The 19,224-nt window shown below is 39.6% G+C and overlaps 1 protein-coding gene across 9 annotated transcripts in view; it reads left to right on the forward strand.

Moving 5' to 3' along the window:
- Positions 1–19,224, forward strand: part of LOC137985019 (kinesin-like protein KIF26B) — a 70,785-nt gene that overhangs the window by 21,173 nt on the left and 30,388 nt on the right. For 5 of the 9 annotated variants that reach the window (XM_068832415.1, XM_068832416.1, XM_068832417.1 and 2 more), the window contains one exon: positions 14,499–14,693. In XM_068832415.1, coding sequence (XP_068688516.1) covers positions 14,499–14,693 — 195 coding nt within the window. Of the gene's footprint in view, positions 1–4,829; positions 4,941–9,767; positions 9,885–14,191; positions 14,400–14,498; positions 14,694–19,224 lie in introns of those variants that run through there. The other 4 variants (XM_068832422.1, XM_068832414.1, XM_068832419.1 and 1 more) reach the window with 4 other exon arrangements.

Raw genomic sequence — 19,224 nt, forward strand, 5'->3', positions numbered from 1 at the left:
AGATTACGTTTCAGTAAGGGCTTTATTTTTCGAGAGGGAGTGTAGTATTTTCGAAGCGCGGAGCCACACAGACGGAAAACAAGCCGTAAATACGGTAAAAACATTTGGAATGTTGGTTTAAACGGCGATCAGCTTTTTATTTCTGAGATTTTCCAAGTTCTGAAGGTGTTTTATCAGCGCTCGATTAATGAATTTGTGTTCTTTAATTAATACTTGACATCTGAACAAACCTGCTTGTTGTCTTAGTGTTTCTTGTCTTACTAGGATCTTAGAAAGATGGATATTGATGACACTGTTCTCTGGATAAATGAACTTCTATTTGATAATTAAATTAGTTTTTAGCACTTTTCTGCTGGAGAGTTGTTGTTACTTTTGATATGTTCTGTCCACTTTTTATGTGGGCCAGTTCCTCACTTCGTACTTCTTCCGGGAAGATTCTGGACGTGACAGAAAAAAACTTGTTTAATTTGCTTTCGGATATTAACTGTTTTTCATCGCAGAATTTTCAACAAAGGAAATGTCACTAGAAAACAAATATTTTTACACATTATGTGCAAAGTAAATAGCATCAGTTTGAACTGTAATACATCAGCCTGGATAATTTCCATACAAAAGCGATGAAAGTGCTTTTCATGTAAGTTCCATTTAGTTATATGGTGTCACATTTCACTATTTTCTGCATCATAGCCGTGAAACGTAGAATTACTTCGTTCAGCGTTATAGACAGCATTCAGTTTAGGAAAGAGCATTTCATGCAGTAGCTTTCATTTAACGATTTTACCCGCACATTCAAAAGTTAGAACCATCTTGTACTGTACAAATTATAAACATCACCACAGGAAAGAACTGCTCAGTAGCTTTCATTTGAATGGTCACACTTTAGGATTTCACCAACAGACTCAAGAGTTAGAACCATCTTGTACTGTACAATAAACAACACCACAGGAAAAAACTGCTCAGTAGCTTTCATTTGATTGCTCTCACTTTAGAGTTCTTCCACAGACTCAAAACCTTGACCGAATCACCTTGTACAGCATAATAGATAGCACCACAGGATAGTACTGCTCAGTGACCGCTTTCATTGTAATGTTCGACTCTCAAAATTTACTGAAACCACCATGGCAGCAGACAAAACTCATAGGTTTATACAATGTGTTTCCTGTTCCTTATAACTTTAATCTCGGAGCCAATGGCATTTTCCTGTCTTGTCTGGGTGAGATTCCACGACGTTCAAACTTAATTTTGTCAAGGAAATGCATTTGTGCGCGCGAAGTGTTTGATGGACGAGGATGGATGGATGATGAACAAGATCTACGAAGGCGACGTCGACGAAAACGTCCCCACTGGTCCCCTCAAAGTATAAACTTTGCACTTTCTGTCGTACACCTGTCGGGATTATTCTATCGCGTTAACGTCGTACAGTGTAGTGTGGGCGAAGTACATTAAAAATAAGTTGGGTACGAGCGGTTTCAGTATACAAACAGAGAATAAAACGTTCGCATCTGTGTGCTCCCGATGTCATCAAAACATGGTTGTTAAGCAGAGTATCGCAAACGTCTGTGCTAAAATGCATGCCGCACGTGCAAGACGATTATTTTGCCTCTTTTAACCAATGATATTGTAATTTTGTGGCATTTTTGTCGCCGTCGCCGTCGTAGATTTGGATAGCCAAACCAACTGAATTATCCATTGCCACAGGCATTTATAATAACACTGCGGATAAAAGTTTAAGGGCTCAACGCGAGAAACTCACACCTGGCCCCAATGCAACGAAGAGAGAGAGCCGGACGTCGCGACCACGTGGTTTAAAAGATACAACATCTGTACTAAGACGGAGCCGCATTGAACGTTCCCACTGAGTTTCAGTTCTCGCACTGGGGCAAAAAATTAATAACAATCAAGGAACCGTATCTTTAAGGAAGACCCGAGGAAACGAGGTTCTAGAAAGATTATTTTATTTCAAGATCTTTGTATCAAGCAACTGAAAGGAACTTCTCAATTTAACGGTTCATGTTGGAGAATACTGCTCACTGAATATTTCACGTTACGCCATCGCTGCGATGTTTGTGGACGAAAACAAAAAATCTCTCATTAGCTCCTTTCGTTTGTCCACGAGCAATTGTACATTGCAACATTGTTATCTGTGTCTTTAGAGATTGGTTGCAAACTATCTATTGGCGAAGCGTGGCGAGGAGACTATCTTAGAGATAAAAGGAAATGAATTAGGTGCACATTTAGTTAAACCAGAAATCACGGCTTCTATAAGAGAATGCATGTCTGCCCAAGAGTAAAACATCTGTTGACTAACAAACGAAACAATGAAGTGACAAACAGCATCAGGATGGGCTCATCTAAATATGAAAATTCCAGCACGATTCGACACGGAATTTTGCACGGTCTTTCAACTCTGTTAACCAACCAGGAAGCAGGCTTTTCTAATGTTAATCTCCTAAATGCAAGCCTTTATATGAAAATGCTTATTCTCTCGACGCCCCCATGCGTCAGCTGTATTACTTACAAGAAAAATCTGTTTACAAATCAAGGACTTTTGACCAAAGTGGCCATTTTCTCAAGTTCATTTAGTATAATAGCATAGGTGATTGATGTAATTCTCGGCGCTTATTGGTCGCACTTGAGGTGCTTATGACGTGATAATCACCTAAGCGATTTTTTTCAAAATGGCCGAAAGCCGTTTTGTCGAGGTGACAGACGAAGAAATTGAAATGTTTGAAAGAATTGTAGAAAATGCATATTTTTCAAATAATCACCTATGTAATTATACTAAAACAATTATTCACCTCGCCTTCGGCGAATAATTGTTAAATATTCAGTGATGATGATGTAAAAAGAAATTGGATGCTGGTCACCTTTACAAGCTTAAGTTTTATATTTTCATTAAACTCGACAAAAGCTCTTGCCGCCAGCCGTAGCTGAGATATCAGGTGACGCTTTTGAGTACAGAACTGTGCGTAACATAGTCGAAAGCCGATAGCTTACCATGGCATATTTTTTGGAGAGTGATCTCGGATGGCTGGCTAAAACTACTAAGGTTTTTACTCAACATGTTAGTCTACGAACTGTTGCAATTAATTTTTGCACAGCTTCCGAACCAGTCACCTCAATCATTTACTTGGCTGAAATTTTCCAATCCCTGTTCCAATAATTGAGTGCTTTTCATATATGTTCCACGTTTTCTCTTATCTTACAAAACTGTTCTTTTCTGAAGAAAAAAAAAAGCGATTAGCGCCTTGCATTCGATATCTGTTATTTTATTATCTCATATCTAAAATGTTCAATCAACACTTTTCTTTGTATTTCTTTCATCTAAAATTCTTTTCTAAAAATTCTCAATTAACGCCTTGCTTTTAATTGACAAAATTTCAACGCGGTTGCCACTCACAAAACATACGCAGAGATATCGAAAGACTACTTACAAATGACTTTGAAAGCCAATAAAGAACAATTTCTCGAGTACATAATTTTCCAAGGTTGTACGATAGAGTCGATATCGACAGTCAACAGGAGATGTATTTCTCCAGATCTCTTTCACAAGAGCTGCAATTCAACTCTTTAATCATGGGAGAGGAAAAAAATGAAACTCGAGTTATTTTGACTTGGAGGTGTTTTTGAAAACCTCGAACGATGAGATACCATCGATGAAGCAGGTAACAGAATCCCTTTTTTATTGTTAGGAAATGGGGTTTTTTAGGCGTTTTGTCATATTTTTTTACAAGACAGACGAATGCCCTAGATTGAGGACACTCAAACATGTCTCGTTTCTGCTGGATGACCTCGCTGATAAAAGCGGGCGTGTTTTATATCTGTGAGGATATTTTCTTTTCTCCCATTTTGTTTCCATGGCTCACCTTCAAAGATATCAGCTGAGCCAACGCTTATTTTATATCTTCTGTTTTGAAAAAGCTGAAACGACAACCCTCAGAGACTTTTTCCCCAAAAAGTCGGTTCAATTGGCACTCAACTTTTTTCATCACACTGCTCAGTTCCTAAAACACAGAACGTTGAGCATTTTAAACTTGACATAATCTTCGACAACACTTTGCAACTTTGGGGTGCCTTTCACGTTTAAAAGCACTTCGAAACAGCCACCAGACAAAATAATTACGAGACAAGTTGCAGAGGCTGCTTTAGAGAGTAGAATCGAGTTCTCAGTACTTTTCATGCAATTTTGTCTTGCAGTGATACCATCCGTTGCATGACATGTTACTTTGTGCATATCGGGCGCTAGTTTTCTTGCAATGGAATCGAGGGAATTAGTAGCACAAAACATTGCATGTGGTGCAGAACTAGACTTGTCGGACCCTTTATCACGAAAGCCAGGCCGATATCAAGGGTCTTTGTGAGCAATTTGAGAACTTTTTAAAAGAACAAGACAAAAAAATAAAAAAGATGGCTATCAAATTTAGATACTATCGCGTTCCCATGCCAACAGTACTTAGAGTTATCTTCAACTTAGTGTCTGTTAGCTTTTCCGAAGTGTCACTATTCCCCCAAAAGATAGCACTTATTTGTTTGCGAACGAATTGAGTTAACTTAAATTCAGGTTTGGGCGATTTAAAACCAACGAATGATAAACGTACGCTCCTCAAAGTCGGGACAATTTTAAGATGTTCCGTGGAGATAGAAATTGGGGTTGTAGTGAGGCCACGCCCATACCACACAATTTGCATTTGATGAGTGAGTTATTTTGGAACGCAAGTGGGACGGTTTTAACAGAGGTGTGTAAAGATAAACAAACATTATCGGACATTAGCCATGAATTAGAGATAAGAAGCAACACACATAAAGTCTTATCTGGTCCAATATGACGTAAACGAGAGATTACAATAACCGCTCTCGGACAGAGCGCGTTCATCGAGGAGCGACAATTTCAAATTTAAGGAACGATTGAAACAAGACACGTTGATTTGCTACGGGGACTCGTAAGTTCGTTCACTTAACCTATTATTATTTGCAGTCCGCAAAGTTAGGGTTTGTTTTGTAACTTAAACTTTTGACGATAACGTTGGAGAGTTGCTCATGTTGTCGGACGGACGCGATCTCCATTCTCTTTTGGCTGTTAGCTGTTTGGGTCTCTGAGCTGGCTTAATTGGTTCTGAGAATTACTCTTTGACTTTCTAAGCCACTTTTCTGTGTAAAGTGAGTGTTAAGACGACGAAAGTCTATGAATGATATGACTTAGTGAGTTAAATACTTGTATCAACAAATTGGCTCATCCGTGAAGAATTAAGTCCCGATATCGAAAATGCGATGTAGGCACGGAAACTTCGAAAAATGAAACATGGTAGTGACTTTTAGACGTCGAATGTAGCTTTTCTATAATTCGTGTGCCGAGGATATGATTTAATTTCAGTCGCCATGCTGTCGGTCCGGAAGCAGATGTATTTTTCAGTTTAGCAGCGTTTAGCGGTTTAACACCAAATCACGACTTGTCAATAGTCGAAGTTGACAGGTATTGAAGAACAGTCTTGTCAACCCTGATGGATGCCGCATCGATTTCAAACGAAGGATTATCGATTAGGAGGTAAACCATGTCTATGCGCAACTTAATCAGTTTTCATCGGTCCCACATCGCCGATCTCTATCGAGGGATTATCGATCAGGGGTCGGGATTTAAATCATGTGTGGGGGGACTGAAAGCACATTCTTGTCATTGCCGATGGGTTCCACATAGACGGGTCTCAAACGAAGCATTATCGATTAGTAGGTCGCCGAGAATTTAAATCGCTGTTTTCGAGATTCCCCAGACGAATACTACAGAAAAGTAGATACTAGCACGTTTCATTTCTATCTTAGGGTGCGTTCCATTGGCCGTATTCCGGAATGGGAATACATAGAATAGAAGTTAGAAATCCTTCGTTTTTACGGAGATTCGATTAAATTCTTATTCCGGAATTGGGTCAATCGAAAGCACCCTTAACCCTTTCACTCCTGTGGGGTTCCCCGTTGACGAGTAAAATCGTCTGGCGTTAGACAGGCGTCGCGCACATGAAATGTTTATTTAACTAACATTCCAGTATTTCTTGTCAGACTCCAAGCAAGTGTCAATTCCATATGTGAAATTTCGTCACTTTAAATCCCCCAGATTGCACTAAATTGCATCTGTGAGTGTCTAAATTTAAAAAATTCCCTAGGGGAGCATGCCCCCAAACCCCCCTAGAAGCTTGCGTCCTTTGGGCACTCGCTTGGCCCGGAATATTTGAGAAGGCTGGTAACTTACAGGAGTGAAAGGGTTTAAGTCGAGTTTAAATAAAGTTTATTGTATTTTATTGTTATTGTTAAAAAAAAAATGTGATCGATTTTTGAACCCTCATGAGCTTCTACTTATACTCGGTTTACTCGGTTATTTATAAGATTACGAGATTACGAGGTGAGGAAGGGGGGGAAGGTTGATGGGTAATGTGAGGTCGTAGAAAAAAAAGACCGGTCTTTTGCCAATGCTCCTGTAATATCCACGCAGCCATTCCTTTCTGGGCATGCTTGTATCTCATCGCCGAAATACAGGCAGTCGAAGTGAAAGACCTATTTCCATCGTCGACGACAACTCGTGTTTCAACTTTTTGAGGCTGCGCGGAAGAGCCTTTGCGAAAAAGTGCTGGCGGCTCGCTTGAGATTTCCCGCGCTTCGCGGGCTGCTTGCACACGCTTTGGGTTGTGATTGGCTCATTTAAATGCCGGCGTTTGTTGTGATTGGCTAAGGCAGAGGCACACCATGAGAATTAGGGAGTTTAAGAAACTTCAACGACTACGGCTACGGCAACGACAAAGCCACAAAACAAGAATAGCATTGATTAAACAGAACGTCCACTAAAACAAGAAATAGAGAGGTTAAGCATGACGTTTATGGTCAACGGCGAACGGGAAAAGGCAGGCTCCTGTCGTCATAAAGGCGTGAAAATTCTCTCATTTTAACTTGTCTCGTTCCTTTGAGAAGTTGCTTGATATCTGGAGCTAACAGGACAGAAATGAGCAAAACCCTAAATTCACTCCGACGTTTTCAGTTTGGCGTAAACGTTATGCTTAACCTCTCTAATAACTTTTAACACAGAACATAATGTTCAATCAAACCTGTTCGAGCTTTTTCCAATGGAAGCATTTGTATCTTCCAAAACTCTTGTTTTGGTTTTCAAATTTCCCGGGCGCCGCCATCTTGAATAATTGTGACGTGTCGGGGTTGTCCTATTGTTTCAAAACAAAGGCTCTTTGTGTGAAAACAATAAATAAAGGTAAAAGAAATACTTAGGGACGTTCTTTTAACCGCATTTACAATGTGATCTTTCTTGAAGAACGAATTACTCAGTTTGCAGTCGAAATTATTAGTGTTAGTGTAACAGACAACATTACGAACATTAAAATGCTACTACGACCAAAAAATCAATTTTTATTTTTCTTTGGATTTCAAAACTATGTTAACTAAACAGTTAAGTGCCTCAAGTTTTAAGCCTTGATTTTAACTGAAATTTTCTTATTTTATGGACGGCCATTACTAACTTTTAAGTCTTGAGAGAGCTGGATCGAGGAGAAAATGACGTCAAAGACTCAAAGGCTCAACACTGCGTATCGATGTTTCCACAGCACAGAAACTACGTTGTTACGAGTGTTTAACGTCATCCTTGTTGCTACTGACAACCACCGGAATGTTGTACTTGTTCTGCTAGATTTATCGGCGGCGTTTGAAACCATTGAACATACTGTTTTACTTAGTCGTTTGGAACACCGTTATGGATTTAATGGGAAGGTGTTAAACTGGTTTAGATCATACCTGATTGGTAGATCCCAGCAAGTTACTAATTGCGGATGTCAGGTCAGCCGATTATCCACTTCAGTATGGTGTTCCTCAAGGGTCTGTCCTGGGGCCATTTTTGTTTTCTTTGTTCTTTGCCCCTCTGGAGAATGTGGTACAAGCCCATGGTTTCAATGTAATGACTTACGCAGATGATACACAGTTACATGTGTCCTTAGGCTCGTCTGATGATCGTTCTGCCGTTGTATCTAAGTTTGAAGCTTGTGTGAAGGACATCCTCATCTGGTGCACCTCTAATGGTTCGGCCCCGACAAGACGGAAGTAATTCATCTATGCTCTTGTTTCCATAGCATTACTCTTCCTGGTATTGATGTTGGTGGTTATACTATATCGCCAACACCAGCTGCCCGAGATTTCGGAGTGCTTGTTGACTCACATCTAACGTTGCCTAACCTTGCTAACAGTGTATGCAAGTCCGCATTCTTTTCCATTGGTAACATTTGTAGGATTAGGAAATATTTAGACCGTGATAATTGTGAAAGACTTGTGCACGCGTTCATTTCATCGAAACTTGATTCCTGTAATAGTTCATTAACAGGTCTCCCAGATAAGGAAATCTCAAAGCTCCAGCGCTTGCAGAATGCTGCAGCGAGGCTTATTGTTGGTGCTGCAAAGAATGAACATATGTCACCCATATTACAGCAACTACACTGGTTGCCTGTAAAGTTCATAATTGACTTTAAGATTTTGATGCTAACTTAACAATCAAGCTCCCGATAACATTTCTGAACTATTGACTTTGTATGAGCCTTCTCGTGCACTTAGATCTTCCTGTCAAATGCTTCTTGTTGTACCTAAAACTAAAACTAAGCTTTATGGCGACAGATCGTTTGCTGCCAGTGCCCCTAGACTTTGGAATGCACTACCGGTATACATTAAGAATTCTGACTCACTCGATATTTTTAAGAGTAAAGTTAAAACACACCTGTTCCGCCAGTGCTATAGAGTATAGAGATCATATTATATATAGTGTATAGAGATTACTATTATTATCATTGTGTAGTGTATAAACATTATTTGCATTATTATACAGTATATAGATTTTGTTTTTCTTTAGAAATCTATTGTAATTTTAGAGTTTCTCAAACTGCATGTAATTTGAATGTAGGGTTGTAATTTGAGACATTGGTTGTAAAGCTTTGAGAATTTTGTAAAGCTAAATATATATTATATTATTATTATTAACGGTTTAAGAATGCAATGCGTGTGTACGCGGCTGAATTAATATGCAGCATGGGAGTTTCAGACTTTTAAACTGGTGTTTTGCATATATAATAAACTGCATTCACACGCTGAAATTATAAGTAAGTGAGTCGATGACGTCAGTTTCCCTAGGTCCAGCCCTCTGATGTCCAATCGGTCAGTTTTGAACGTGAGTAATGACTGACCATGAAGTCCAAAACGTACGCTCAAAGTAAAGAACCTTAGAATAAAAATCAAAGCTCAAACTTTTGCCAGTCAAGTGTTTAGCAATAACACTTTTAAAGTCTTGATCACAGTAGCACTTAAAGAACGTTTTTAGGTTCAAATCGCAAAAATAAATAAATAGGAACGTACAGCAGCTTCATTGTCAAAATCAGACGTTCTTCTAAAAAAGAGTGTATCTGTTCTAGGCGGTCATTTGAAAACTGCTACTTGCGCAATCAATCATCGTCATAAAAGATGCTCACTAAAGGCAAAGACTTTTATATACCCAATGGAATGTTAATTGTGTTTGTAGTAACCAAATGAAAGCTGTTTCCGGCGTAAAGTTATCCTACCTCACTACCCTGAAAAAGAATCGGATTGCACATCCTCCGACCAAATGAAAACACGAAAATCAATCGATCTGATCTCGATGTGGTCTTTGGCACGAATTTGCGCGCGGCCCACTTTGGCGGCGATGTGTTTGGCTGCGCCAGACCTTTGTATTTCCGATATCGTGCTGCATCAGTAAGGAATAAAATTCGAGTGCCGACATGTACGTGTCGATAAAGTGTATGACTATCGCTGACCCTAGTTTGAAAAATGTTAGAGTTGTACTTTCATGGAAGAAGAAGGAGGAGGAGATTTGCTTGAGACTTGTAAGTTACCTGGTAATTCCAGCAAACTTTAAGATAACATGTTGGGAGGGTTAGGGAGGGATTTGATCTCTACCAGTATGGTTTTCCTTGATAGAAATACAGACGTCAGGAGAGGAAAACAATAGAGGGACTGACTTGCGAATCATTGCGTTTTGCCGGGCTTGGTATTTTTCCTCGGTTCTTATTTACATCAACAGAGAGATTTAACATCGCGTTTACGGCAAACGGGAAAAGTCAGCCCAAAATCAAAGAAACTGGACTTGCTTGGTTTGAATTAGTTTCTTGCTCGTTTTTAGATATATCATCAAAAGAGAAAGTAGAATAAAAGAATTTTCATGCTTTTGTAACAAGTAACGGCCTGCCGGCTTGTCTTCTCACGTAATCTAATATTAAGGGAAAACCTAGCAAAGTACTTTAATTACGAAAGGTTTTATAGAAATGCAAAAATCCTGTAGGAGAAGATATACCTTTTTGCAGAAACGGCGGCCATTTTGATTTCTATCGTTTCAAATAGCTATTATGGGATGCCCAGGGGGCAAATACATATTAATTTGCCCCTTGAGCATCCCATAACGGTCTTCTGAAACAATAGAAATCAAAATGGCCGCCGTATCTGCAAAAAGGTCTCATCGGCAGGGAACTGTGTTCAATTCGCCGATTTTTTTTTTGTGAAGTGGGTGGGGTCTGCAATTCTTTATTGTTCATTCAAAAATTTCATGCTGAACGGAAGTATTTTTGCGGGCGTATGTCTATTATACAGAATTCCAGGATCAAATACTTCGAAAAAATATTTCAAGTCGAACAACGGATTAGGGTTATAAAATATTCCTTTAACGAATTGCAAGCTTCAACTTTGCCCATTTGCTTTTCGTAGTGGTTATTAAAGGCAACAGCAAAGCGAACGTCACGAGAAATGTTATTGGTAAAATGGCGAAAGAATAGACCATTTCCGAGTTCATGTCTGCCTCCTCTTTAAAGTGAAGGCGCGTTTACACGACAGAGAAAAAATGGCACGGGTCCGATAAAAAGTGGAACGTTTCCAATCATTTTTGTAAAGAAACAGTGAACTCTTATCCGTTCCGGTACGGGACCATAGGCGCCCATGGTCCCGTAGCGGAACCGACAAAAGGTCACTGTTTCTTTACAAAAATGAATGGAACCGTGCCACTTTTTACCGGACCCGTGCCATTTTTCCTCTGTCGTGTAAACGCGCCTTTCGTTTAAGTGCGAAGTTTTTCTTACGAAAATTAGTTTTCTTTCATATGTAAAGTAGAACTAACTACCATCACAAAAATTTCCCACGTAGACTCGCTTTGAAGAGGAGGCAGACATGATCGGAAATGGCCCATTGTGCTGCACGCATTATGGTACATTTCGTGCCCGTGTTCTGCAAAACGACAACGTGAAATACATGCAAGAGAGAGACGGCGTCCATTTTAACTAAAGATTGCAAAGAAATCATACAAAGTTGATTGACTGAGTTTTTCGTTTCTTATTCCTTGGGGCAGATAAATAAAATACGTGGTATTCTGCATGTGCCTTGACATAAAGAAGTCTGTGGATATGTTGATAGATTTGGTGACCTCTGCATGCGCTTATCTCAGTTGACGATAAACAATTAACAACTTTTCCCCTAAAGGGGTCTTTAATCTCATTTCTCTCTCGAAATATGGTTTATTAAAATGGATGAAAATGTTTTAAGAGATTAAAACCGAACTCAGACAGTTCTTGTGTGGCATACAGATGTGTGACCGAATTTTAAAGATTTCTCCTGGTTCAAATTGAAAAGTTACTGAAAAATCAGGCCCGTTTTCAGTTTAAAGCGACAAGAGCTCACTGGCGAAATGCTTAATGTACTTTTTCTAACGGATGAATGAATAACTGACAAGGCATCGACTTGCTGTGTTAAAACATACTAGACATTTTTTTTTCTGTCTAAATATTTAAACTTGACAGTTAATAAGGTACATGTATTTGTCTAAGTAATATTTCGAATCACAAAGTTTATTGTTTCCCGTGGAATTTTCTTTCCTGGCGCTTATATTAAATTGCATAATGCCTCAAATTGTGAAACAAAAAAAAAAAACGATAAATTTTGCTTGCATTCGAAAGGACAGGACTGGATGCGAAGGGAACCGGTGCTCGGTTTATCTGTGATAGCGGAGCAACATTAGCTGGGCGTCGACTACTGATGAGGGAGGAAAAGCTCGTCCCAATAATGCTTTAGGATTCTTGAACATCGTGAGGATTTTATGTTCTCTTGGTCCGCAAAAAATGAACACTTCATGCATTCCGAGTTTCTTCTTTCCCAAAGTCTCTGATATTAGTGATATATCGTGTTACAAGGTATTCAAACCAATATGCTTGATGACAAACATCTATTCCTCAAGTACTTTGTTGTTGTTTTTTTCGCTCGGCACTTGACTCAAATTGAATTTTTTTCTTAAACTGTCAAATATGGTAGTTTTCAATTCGCAGCTCTAACTAGACGGTCTACGGAAGATTAGAGCAAATCTTTTTAGACGCTCCATTATTAATAATGGTTTTAGTCGCGAATTAATCTTAACTTGAATGAACTTCAACTAAGGATATAATCGTATTAAGACTTTTGAATATTAGTTAATGGCTTTTTTTGCTTATATCCGGAAAGTATTTCTCTAATGGGAGAGGCTTGCGTTTTATGGCTTGTTTCCGCACAGCCGATAAAACAATATTGCACGCAATGTTTTATAGTTGCGTGACCGGATGCAGTCACGCGATCTTTCAAAAATAGCAAGTTCGACCTTTTTTGGCAGAAACTGTAAACAAGTTAACTAATAGCCTTTTTTTTTCACTTCAATTACTTACAAATATTGAGTAGCGCCTCATTTGACGACGTTATTAATAGCGATCAAGTTTCACCACAAACACGAGTCGTGACATCTGAATGCAATGCATCGTCTCATTTCCGCAGGCCCGAGCCATCACTTGTATTCCGTATACGTTTGTACAACTCTGTCTCGTTAAAGAAGAGTCATGCCTGTCTCACAGTTTTCGTTAAGTCTTCCCATAGCAAAACTGGTTTGTAATAGGCCATGTTTTAGGCTAGGTAATATAGCTTTTTACTTCCCGAGAATCGCTTTTTCCAGAATGCAGCACGTGATCCTAGCTAGAATCGCCGGGAGCAATGCTTCCCATTCTTGTTCGCTGTGAAGTGCTTGAAAGGACAAAATCTGTCTCATCGAACTGCCCTTAAAAAAATGAAATCCACGATTTCTGTGATTTTCGTTGCACAGATGTCGTGCCAAGACTGCGAAATCCGACACGCAAGTCAGTATATTACTTAAGTGTAAAACCGCAGGAAGGCAATTTAATTCTGTGGTTTCTCTTTATGGTCAGAAAACCAAAAAAACCGCACACATTACAAGATAATCTATTGTATGGCTGGCTTCTCAATTTAGAGTAGTTACAATTTCCTGCAAAACTCCCCTGACTGGTTTTAAAACAACATGTGACTCCCAATGCACATCAAAGCTAATTCATTAACCGATTACTTCCGGAATAGGGTATTATTAATATCGCTGGGTAACTTCTTGTATTTGTTTTCGTTGTTATCTTGATGTTACGGAAACCATCCTTCGTCCTTAGAGCTTTTTTCACTGTTGCTGTTATCCCTAATTGACAAAAAGGTGGTTTTCGAATCAGCCGTCGAACGAAATAAACTTCATATGGTCACAACTCTTCTTTCACAGCTAACGAAAACAAACGAAATTTGGAAAATTATCAATTTTTCCGTTGATCGCTTGAAGCGATCCATTAAAGTCAATTTCAGTGGCGAAGCGAGATCGAGCTGATTCAAAGGTTGTTATTCCATTAAAAGCACCTTACGTGATATCGCACATTGTAACATCCAAAATAACTGTCAACTGTTTGAAGCAGAAGCCAACATTTTCCCGCCTCTTTTCGACGAGGGATCAATTCATGAGGAAATCCCCTTAATGGTAAGAAAATCAGTCAAAGTCTTCGTGTTCAGTAAAAGAAATTCTCCCTTTTGCAAGCCAAGTGGAATTCATTAGCGCGCAAGTAGTTTTTCGTTGCGCATGGAAATCCTCTGTTATCGTGCTTCGTGTGAGCTTTTTGTTTCAATGTTCCGTGACATATACCTTCAACGTAGACCCTAGGAACTACAACCAAAAAACAGCTGGAGTGCTTTGATTACTGAGCCCTTCAACACCTTGAAACAAGCATGGCATTGGAGAGTCACATTTGAGCTTTGCTCTCGGATTACCATTTTCAACCATCACCTCTCGACAGAACGTAAAAATCTGTTTACAATCTTTATGGTAAGGTGTCGAAGCCATCTATAGTTGCACACAACGTTTGAAAAAGTTTTTGACAAGTTTTTACAGGTGATCTACCGGCGAGATTATTGGGGAGGATTTATCGTCAATGTAGTATTTTGAACAGCTTACGGCGTAAAGTAATTAATTAAGGTGCGGGCTTGGTCTTAGCTTTTTCTTGCTGGTGTAATTCAAGGTTTGTCTCAAACAACGTGTTTTCTTGTTTTATTTGCTAACTTATGCGGTGATTTTAACAAAGTTAACATTGCAGTATTTTGTTTTGCTTTTCATTCAGATGAGCGACATGCATGCTTCGGGAACAGCTCGCAATTTACGATGTGCTACGAAGCCGAACGAAGTGCCCCGAGAACTCGGCATCTGTTGCGAGAAGTGTAACAGCCGTTTGGTGGAACTCAAGCGACAGGTCATGCGACTGATTTTGCCTGAAATTCAAGGTGTTATTCAGAGCCAGAAAAAGACCAAAAATTCGGTAGGTTTATATTTGTTTACTTTTGCAATGGACAAGCTCTGCGGGGCAAAATTTCAGAGCGTTATCCCTGGGCTGGTTGGTAGAAATTTTAATTGAATTTTCGTTGATTACGCGCGTCAGGCTTGTTAGCGTCTGCAATGAGGTGAGAAAAACTAATTTGGAATCACTCCTTGCAGTGAAGAATGCTTAATTATTTCACGACCTCCACTAGTTTCAATTATCGTCAATTTGGACAAGAATGTCAACCGCGAAAACCATTTCGCAGAGGAATCGATTTCTGCCAAAACCAGGAAATGTTCAAATGTTTTTTTTTCCGTTGCTGAAGCAAGAACTCTCACGAGGACCGAAAATTGTACTTTGTACCTACGAAATTATGTTCAACAAATTTTTAAAAATGCTTCTGTTTTTTCGTGATAAAAACAAATTCTTAAAATTGCACCTGATGTGTATAAAAACGCGTTGCTCCAAAAGTTTCTTTAAAAAACTCTAATTTTTGAATTACCTCCTGCGGGCATTTAATAGAAACCAATGTGATTATGTTCTGTACATTTATTCAGCTTCTCGAAAAGAGGAAATGCAGCTTAATTTGTGCTCAAAAATCATTCTTATAGCTTCTCTTTATGAGGTTAACTCGATGATTAATTGGAGGCGGAAAACAGAAATATTATCGCAAATTGTTGTTCACCTCCTACTTGTTTTCGGCAAAAGCCTTTGAAAATCAAATGGCGGATCAGTAACTGTTAGAACTCTGTCTTGCTCCGATATCTAATGTACTTACAACATTGCCTTTCATTCATTTTTCAGCCTTATTAATAAGGTATTGCTATGCTAAAAATGATTTTTATAAACGAGATAAGGAAATAATCAACATTTTAACAATTACGATTATTCGTCTCCTCAGCAGGAATTTTAAAGAAAATATTTGCATATTTGCCGAGGCGTGACCTTAAAAAACTTCATGAATTTTTAAAGTCTATTTCTTGTCAATGCTTTGCTGACCATGGAAAAAAAACTGTTATATTCTCTTATCTATATGAAAAGATAGAGTGATATAATTTGTACAAGACGTGGTGCCCTTTATTTATTTATTTATTTTTTTTTTTTAACCAAAAAAATCCTCAACAATTCTGAGCGCATTGTAAGGTGCATTCAACCCTTAGAGGGAATGACAATGATGGCGGAATGAACAAAAGCTGGATGCCGAAGATAGAGAGTTATTGAAAGATCGATTGTTTGTGTCATCTCAAAATGGCGGCGATGATTCCGTTTATGCATCTCGCAGCGATTTTATTTAAAAAAATGCACTTCGGAATTTCTCGCACACTTGAAAACAGCCAAATCTCTTTAATAGTGGGTGGGGTGCCTCAGGAAGGGGGTTAAATTAAGACGTGAATTGACCACTTTCCGTTAGGGAAAGAACGAAGAGAATTCTTTTACATTCCAGCGGAAGTAGTGCTACGATGTGACCATCAGCTCCCTGTTGGATCCAGAGCTCAGTTGACAGAGCATGCGCAAGCGCAGCGCGGTCGCACCGCCGTCAAAGACTGCTATGATCCTCAACTCCTGTCTTTAAGTTTCCGCTATCAAAGATACGAAAAGATGATCTCATATATTCTATAATCTTCAGTTCGAAGATCTCCAGGGGCCCGTTTCTTGAAACTTTACGGGCCATTTTCGGGTGTCACCATTCCCTCTGTATCTCAAGAACGGAGACGATTTAAGTCGTCAAACTTCACTATCATTTTGCTTTTTCAGTACCTTGAAAACATGTCAAAAGATCGGCTTTCCAAAACAAGCGGTTGGCAGTTTCACAAATGGTTTTCCGGGCCCGAAACGTTTTTGGGACTTTCGAAAAACAAGCACCAGGTTCGATTCCCGGAAGCACGAACATCACCTGTCTGGCGAGTTTTTTCGGTTCTCTACTCTGTTCACAGACCTTTAATTTTTCTCTGTTTTTTTCCCTCTCATGATAATCAACGTATGTTGTGTCTCCATTTAAGGAGACCACTCGTGTTTGAAGTCTTACTGAAGCTTTTGCCCGGGCTTTAACGCTCACCGGTCTCCTGTAGCATTGTACCAGTAATCGAAATGTTATATAGCGACTCCAGTTTATAAATACATGCTCTCCCTTAGTTGTTTACCGGGGTTAGCAACTACTATCTCCTTTAACGATGTCTTCGTCCCCTTAAATCGTTCCCTTCCAAGGAGGAACACTCACATATTTTACTCTGTCTAACGCCAGACGATTTTACCCGTTAATGGTGGCTGTTTCATGGGTGAAAAGGGTCACTGATATAGAAAATGAGAGAATGCCCCAGAGTGTGCCACGTGGATCTACAGTTGTAGTTGAACGGCCTTGCTCGCACCAGTGTCCTATCACTAACCGAACTACTGTCAGAAAAACTGAATATTCTGACGGCATGACGTAGAGGGAGGGTGGGAGGCTCGGTGGCCTAACAATTAGCGTGCTGGACTCCGGTCTAGCACTCCGGTTCGGGTTCGAGCCCTGGCCGGGTCATTGTCATGTGTTCTTGGGAAAGACACTTTACTCTTACGGTGCCACGAGGACCGGCAAGTTTAATGCTGGGAGTAGCCCTGCGATGGACTAGCATCACATCCAGGGGGGAGTAGAAGTACTCCTAATCGCTTCGTGCTAAAGTAATCGGACATAAGCGCCGTCCTGATTGGCCATCAGGTTCGAAGCAGACTTTACCTTTATGATATAGAAGACCGTGGATAATCTTGGGATTGGGATTGATCGGAAGTATTTAAGCAGAGTTTGTCATTCTACGTCAGTCGATCGCTGCTCCTTCATATTTTTTTCCTTAAGTTTTAGTTGTGCGATGCTATTCTCTATTTTTCTTTAATGTTAAGTACCCTTTCCTCGGGGTCTGGTGCTGGTGATTTAGATGAGGAATCCCTTTCCTCGTAATTTTTGGCCACTGTTAAAGGGAGGCTTTTATTGGTTTTTCGTATTTGGCGTGGCACAATTCGTTTTAATTTTATTCTCGTGTAAGTTAGCTCAGTATAATGTTAATGCGTTGTATACCTAATGTCGCGTTCAGCAGTGGAATGATTGACACATCCGTAATAATGTTGTAGTGAAGTCAGAACTGATATGGGTTTTCTGACTTTCGCATGGAGTGACATGGAAACGAGACAGTCAGAAAGTATATTTTTTTCTTTTAACTTTAAATTTTCCAACTGTCGGATACAGTTTTAGTATATTCCCACAAGCACACTGCCTTTAATTTCGTGACGTTACCGATAAGTTGTCGTGTTACGCCGGAAGGTACATATAGTTTGTACGTTCGTGGGCACATTGAAAGCCCGAGGCTTGTGGAAACTTGAAAAGAAAGTACTATTTAAATCGATGCAACAGCGATGAGAAACCCAATGGGTAAGAAGAAGATAACAGGTTTTCCGTTTGCAAAGCTTGCTACAGTTGAATTCGAAAGCCCATGCAGTCTGTGATAACCTGTGATCTGAGCTGGATTTGGAGCAGAGCATTAACCTGCCCAATCCACTATGCCACGAATGTGCACAATTTAAATAGTCTCTCACGGTAGAATTGAATTCACCAAAATATCACAGCCATCGTGTCTCGACCGAGTTCCTGTTCCAACTGTTTCTCCAACTGCGAAACCCAGTTGTTGCGACACTGGACGCCGGCTTTGTGAAAACGACACTGTTCACTGAAGCGGCATACTTCTAGACCGCAAAGTTTGTTTCTTTAAAAGGCTTCTTTATGTCCATATGTTTTTGCGTTGTGGTTTTATTTCACCGTGACAGATGTTTTTTATAGGAAAGATGGATGATTCACTGGTTCAAATAACAGCCGTCTAAACAGCTGAGCGGCACTTTACTGGGATGCTGTTAATTATGCCGTACAAGGTGGTTCTAACTTTCGAATCTGAAGATAAAATCCTGGAGTGTGACCATTTAAACGAAAGCTACTGAGGATTTCTTTACTGTGGTGTGGTTTACTATGTTTTACAAGATGCTTCTAACTTTCTTGTTTGTGGAAAAAATTCGAAAGTCTGACCGTTCAAATGAAAACTCCTGAGCAGTACCTCTCCTTTGGTGCTGTTTATTATGCTGTACAAGGCCTAGGTAGTTGCGCATTCTCGTTTAACCATCGTGAAATGCAGCGCGGTTAACAGACATTTGCAGCCAATTTCGACTGCTCTTTCGCAAATTGACGCACTGTTTGATCCATGCAGCCCACGCAAACTTTCAATTACAAGGTGTGCAAATGCCACACCGTGTTTAAGGAGTTGTTTCTGCAACTCGTAACAAGACTAAACGTGTTCTTGTGGACATAATAACATACCTAAAATCAGAACTGAAAAAAAAAACAACCTATCTTCGTGCTAAATTGAGAGACATTGCTTAACTCGATATGCTTTAGGAACACGGCCGGTCGCTTTGGAGTTAGCTGGAGTTAAAATTGGAAACAAAAAATACCCTAATTTACTCTATTCTTGAATTCAAGGGAAAAAATACTTCCACAGTAGCAAATGGAGATAAT

The sequence above is a fragment of the Montipora foliosa genome, chromosome 14, assembly GCF_036669935.1.
Source record: "Montipora foliosa isolate CH-2021 chromosome 14, ASM3666993v2, whole genome shotgun sequence".
NCBI classification, from domain to species: Eukaryota; Metazoa; Cnidaria; class Anthozoa; order Scleractinia; family Acroporidae; genus Montipora; species Montipora foliosa.